A 6,000-nucleotide genomic window follows, 5' to 3' on the forward strand; every position below is an offset into this window, starting at 1 on the left:
TAAACCCAAACTTACATATACAGTACACACCTTTTGTTGTCCGATGAACTAACCCCTCCCTCCTACTTCCCCATGTCTAAAGGGATTGCTCAATCCAGCTCTCCATCTAACGGGTCCGGACCTCCCTAAACCTGAAAGATCTTACTAAGCAGGTTTACTGAAAGTTCTGTTTAAGCTGGTGTCGGGAAATGACTCGCCTAGCCTCTGACAGCCTTTATACAAAAGTCTTGCCCTTCTTCAACTGGAGGTCCGGGCGACCGAGTAGCCTATCGCAGTCATCCACACCCTCGACATTCACTTTTGTTCACGGCTGCTCGTTCCCTAATTTTACAACTGGCTCTTGGTATATGGGCTAGGTTAATTTTAGTAGCTCAGCACGAGCCCCAAGGGCGCTGTTTTAACAAACTTGGCTAAGGCAACCTATAAAAACCTCCTAAAATATCTTGGAACCAGGCAACAAGACTTTTTACCACCAATAAAAAACCAAAAATACGGTGACTCAAATAATTGAATGTCCACGATTTAACTAGAATTTTATATGCTTTCTTTAATTAGTAACGCTTTTGCAGGGGTCAGTAACAGCTTAAATTCGGCAACACATAATAATTTAAATAATAGAAATTAATCAATCAACTCAACCTGTCTTTCCATGATGCTGAAACTAGTGAGTTTGGAGAAGCTTTGAAGACGGAAGCTCATCCAAGCACCTGATGGAGATGTTTCTTATGGTAACGAGTGGTTTCTTGAAGGGAATATGACTTAAGCTTCAGTTTTCTTCCTTTAAGTGGCAGGCACTGATGCTCCAGGCTTCGAGGGTTAAACAGGATCTTTGTTGTCATATGTCTCCGAATACAGTAGTTTCCAGAGGCTGAAGAGTTGAAGGAAACCCGGGGACATAAATGAGGTTGATTCAGGACTTCCAGAAGCCTGAAACTTAGAGCAATCAGCTGTTCACCGATCAAGTTCACTTCTGTTGTCTGGATAAAAAGGCTTAAGATGAAATCAGATTCTTAATTTTAAGGCACAGTCCTTTCTAGGCACACGGGTTGATTCTCTTTTTTAATGCAGTCGATCAGTTGGGCTGTGTCTCAGTTCCTCTTCCATCTGAGCTTCTTTTCTCCGTCCGATCTTGTTCGCTGGTCTTCTGCGAGGAAACAACCCCGTTTCTGCTTTCAGCATTGTTTTATAGCGCTTGATGCTTTCACCAGTCAGCCCCTTATTAGGCTTCTTAGTTATTGCGCAACTCTTTCCGCTCAGCTTCTTGGTTATTGCTCAATACTTTAGTCACGGTCACTGTGACCCACGGATGCTGTTGTTTCGGCCATGGAGATGCCAATAATAGCCACACAGCTGGCTATAGTCGCCTCTTCCCTTTCTTCCTTTTAAAAGGGTTCATTGTCAGCATACAACTGGCTCTCCTCACTCCCAGTCAGTTCTACAGTTCTTTCCCTAATCTGTTCAGTTTTAAACTTTACACAGTATTACACATTTCATTCTTCAGCTTTCTGCATTTACTTTAAAACACAGTTACAATTCTTTTTATTCATACTTCACAAATGATTAACGTTATATTTCTTTCATATATAGCTGACTGAGAATGTCAAACCTTAATATTTGTTTACTCTAATCCTCAGTTCTTAACCACATTTCAATCATACATCTTTTAACTTGTTAATCAAAGATTGCTAATTTCATTTAATACATGTGAAAGAAATCATACATGTAAATGTTACATGTTACATGTAACATGGTACATTTTACATGTATTAACATGTAAAATCATCATACATCATTTCTTTAGATATACTTGTTTATATTTTTGCAAAAGATAAGACAGATAATATGTGGCAGATAATATGTGGCTCCACACAGGCCTTTCTAGTCTCTCTGTGCCAGAATATGAAAACATGCTTCTTTCACTCTCCACTGCTTCAACTGTGTATTTTAATAATTATTGCATGGATTAAACAAAAGGATATTGTAGTTTTTATGGATTTAACTGTAGCAGTTAATGATGGTTGCATGGATTACATGGAAAATCTCACCTTATTTTGACAGACCAAAGGTTTGGACACACCTCATTCAAAGTTTTCTTTATTTTCATGACTATGAATATTGTAGCTTCACACTGAAGTCATCAACATTATGAATTATATGAAATATATACTGAACAAAAAAGTGTGAAACAACTGAAAATATGTCTTATATTCTAGGTTCTTCAAAGTAGCCACCTTTTGCTTTGATTACTGCTCCACACACTCTTGGTATTCTGTTGATGAGCTTCAAGAGGTAGTCACCTGAAATGGTTTTCACTTCAGAGGTGTGCCCTGTAAGGTTTAATAAGTGGGATTTCAAGCCTTATAAATGGGGTTGGGACCATCAGTTGTGTTGTGCAGGAGGTGGATACAGTACACAGCTGATAGTTCTACTGAATAGACTGTTAGAATTTGTATTATGGCAAGAAAAAAGCAGCTAAGTAAAGAAAAACGAGTGGCCATCATTACTTTAAGAAATGAAGGTCAGTCAGTCCGAACAATTGGGAAAACTTTGAAAGTGTCCCCAAGTGCAGTCACAAAAACCATCAAGCGCTACAAAGAAACTGGCTCACATGAGGACCGCCCCAGGAAAGGAAGACCAAGAGTCACCTCTGCTGCGGACGATAAGTTCATCCGAGTCATCAGCCTCAGAAATCGCAGGTTAACAGCAGCTCAGATTAGAGAACAGGTCAATGCCACACAGAGTTCTAGCAGCAGACACATCTCTAGAACAACTGTTAAGAGGAGACTGTGTGAATCAGGCCTTCATGGTAAAATAGCTGCTAGGAAACCACTGCTGAGGACAGGCAACAAGCAGAAGAGACTTGTTTGGGCTAAAGAACACAAGGAATGGACATTAGACCAGTGGAAATCTGTGCTTTGGTCTGATGAGTCCAAGTTTGAGATCTTTGGTTCCAACCATCGTGTCTTTGTGCGGCGCAGAAGAGGTGAACGGATGGACTCTACATGCCTGGTTCCCACCGTGAAGCATGGAGGAGGAGGTGTGATGGTGTGGGGGTGCTTTGCTGGTGACACTGTTGGGGATTTATTCAAAATTGAAGGCATACTGAACCAGCATGGCTACCACAGCATCTTGCAGCGGCATGCTATTCCATCCGGTTTGCGTTTAGTTGGACCATCATTTATTTTTCAACAGGACAATGATCCCAAACACACCTCCAGGCTGTGTAAGGGCTATTTGACCAAGAAGGAGAGTGATGTGGTGCTGCGCCAGATGACCTGGCCTCCACAGTCACTGGACCTGAACCCAATCGAGATGGTTTGGGGTGAGCTGGACCGCAGAGTGAAGGCAAAAGGGCCAACAAGTGCTAAGCATCTCTGGGAACTCCTTCAAGACTGTTGGAAAACCATTTCAGGTGACTACCTCTTGAAGCTCATCAACAGAATGCCAAGAGTGTGCAGAGCAGTAATCAAAGCAAAAGGTGGCTACTTTGAAGAACCTAGAATATAAGACATATTTTCAGTTGTTTCACACTTTTTTGTTCAGTATATAATTCCACATGTGTTAATTCATAGTTTTGATGCCTTCAGTGTGAAGCTACAATATTCATAATCATGAAAATAAAGACAACTCTTTGAATGAGAAGGTGTGTCCAAACTTTTGGTCTGTACTGTACAAGCAGATCCTGAACTAAATGCCCCTTGTCCAAAACAACTCTGACAAGCTGGTGGTTAGGCGGACAAACCAGACAACTATGAGCAGAGCATGTTTCCAGCCATTTGTTTGCATTAGTTGCAGACAGAAGGAGTGGATATGACTGGTGGGGGTAAAGGACTTGACTCAGTAACACTTTTTCTGTCTACATGTTGTACTGACCTTCATATATTTGCACTCAAATGTTTTTCCCACTTGTTTTCTCATTCCTCTCACCTTCTCATCCTCAGCACAAAGGGGCACACTTTGCAGCACTAAAATTTTCAAAGCAAAAAACTCAATTGATTGCATTTCATTGCATCAAGGAGTTGCTGTAAAAAAGGATGTTGCCTAAATAAATAAATAGTCCAGCACGTTTGCAACTAAAATGCACACACACATTAATACCTAAGGCAGAGAGACAATTAACCTAACAGTCATTTTTTTGGACTGTGAGAGGAAGCCAGAGTACCCAGAGAGGACCCACGCATGCACGGGAGAACAAACTCCATGAATGTCCACCAACTGCACCACCGTGCAGCCCCCTCTATATCATGTTGTACTTCTACCCTGGGAAATAGGACTGTCTGATTAGACAGTTCTAGAAAAGTATCCAAAAAAGTAAATTACAACTTGAAAAATGCTTCAGCTACATTTGCTTAAATGGAATTGTTAGGGGTCTTAACCAGGGAACATTGAAGGGTAATAAGCTCAATTTGAGTACACAAAAAGGTACTGAGTTGTAGGTTGAGTTATTAAAAATTTTCTGAGTTAAATTGTGCCCATAAAATATTAATAAATAATTAATAATTTTCTTCAACAAATGTGTCCCTTGCTATACATCACAATATACTTTCTAACCCAAAGCTGAAGCATGCTATTTCTCTTTTTTTTCTGTTCCCATCCAGGTGTCTCCCAACCTGAGGCCCATGCAGCAGATTTAACGGTATTTCGAGTGGATATGAAGATGTTTTTGGTTTGTTATTTACTCTGTCCTAAGCACCTGCCAATAGAACAGGACGGGCTGTGTCAAATAAGGTTATAAAATACACATGCCGGGTTCAGCTCTCTGGTAATGAATGTGCAAATATTAGGAATTACACAGCATCACCAACTAAGAAGTAGGACTCAACTGGAGCCAACGTGCCTGATTCTTATCCTGGCACTGAGTGAATATTTCACTGTATCCATTTACATCTGTGGAGTTGTCACCAAAACGCCCATTTGAAAGGATCTTGATATGATTTGTAAGAGGACAAACAAAACAGCATTTTTTATCTTTAACATAATGGCTGCATAGAAATTTAATTACATTTACTGTAAGATGAAAACTTGATTCCAATAGAAAAATATTAAAAATTCAATGCTAAAAGGTTTCAAATTTTATATTTCTGGATTTGTAAATTTATCCTTCATCAGTTAGCAGAAGCTTTTTCTATTACGCATCCACATCTTCATTTTATCCATTTGGAAAATGAGGGAAAGTGGGTCTCATCGAGACATATTTGTAATAACCACCTCTGCTGTGGAATCATTTCTTTTCTCTGTAATTCATGTAATTCAAATAGAAAATAAACCTTAATGTTTTTACAGATATCTATTTGTACATAAAATGAAATAAAACCTTGTGTGCAGATTAATACAAATGAAATTGTCTCTTTTAATATGCTTTCTTATTCTCTAAATGTGAAAAACCAGCAATCCTCTGCTGAGACAGAAAGGAAATTGCTGCTCCGAGGGTAACACAGGTTGGAGCTTTCACTGTCTTCATTTTGGTCTTGATTTCTCTACTCAACCAGAGATGCGCAGCAATTACCTCAGGACCGTTGCATAACCATGGAATTAAGCCAGCGGGCTTTTTGGGGTACAGGCAGATCAACTAGGTTGGATCATCAAGCAGAAAAATTGAAGAAAGTGACAGGGGCTTTTGCCACTGGTTGTTGACGTTAATCCAGCACATCTGTATGTGAGTCAAATCCAAGTGGTTCCCCATTAGACAACATTTTGTAATCCATTTCTTATAGTTGATAAATGGATTTCAGAAATACAGCTGGATTTAGCTGGAACAAATTGCATAAATAAATGAGCTTACCTTTTTGGAGTAATTCATCTGAAATGGGTGCAGTAAATGGGTTTAGTTAGGTAGCAAACAAAAACTTGTAAAATAATTTTAAATATGTTTTACAATTTAGATTCCTTAAAGTAGCTGCCGTTTGCCATGATGACTGAAATATTAAGCTTTGGTCATCTCTTAATGAACTTCTGGGAAGTTTTTTAAGACACTTTAGAAAACCATTTCAGGTGACCACC

General features: G+C 39.4%; 1 protein-coding gene across 1 annotated transcript in view; it reads left to right on the forward strand.

The window, feature by feature from the left end:
* oxct1a (3-oxoacid CoA transferase 1a) overlaps positions 1-5,336 on the forward strand; it is an 80,042-nt gene extending 74,706 nt beyond the window's left edge. Inside the window, exon 17 of the mRNA XM_047381147.1 lies at positions 4,599-5,336. Coding sequence (XP_047237103.1) covers positions 4,599-4,634 — 36 coding nt within the window. The 3' untranslated portion in view covers positions 4,635-5,336. The remainder of the gene's footprint in view (positions 1-4,598) is intronic.
* The last annotated feature ends 664 nt before the right edge of the window (positions 5,337-6,000 follow it).

The sequence above is a fragment of the Girardinichthys multiradiatus genome, chromosome 12 (genome assembly GCF_021462225.1).
Source record: "Girardinichthys multiradiatus isolate DD_20200921_A chromosome 12, DD_fGirMul_XY1, whole genome shotgun sequence".
NCBI lineage: Eukaryota > Metazoa > Chordata > Actinopteri > Cyprinodontiformes > Goodeidae > Girardinichthys > Girardinichthys multiradiatus.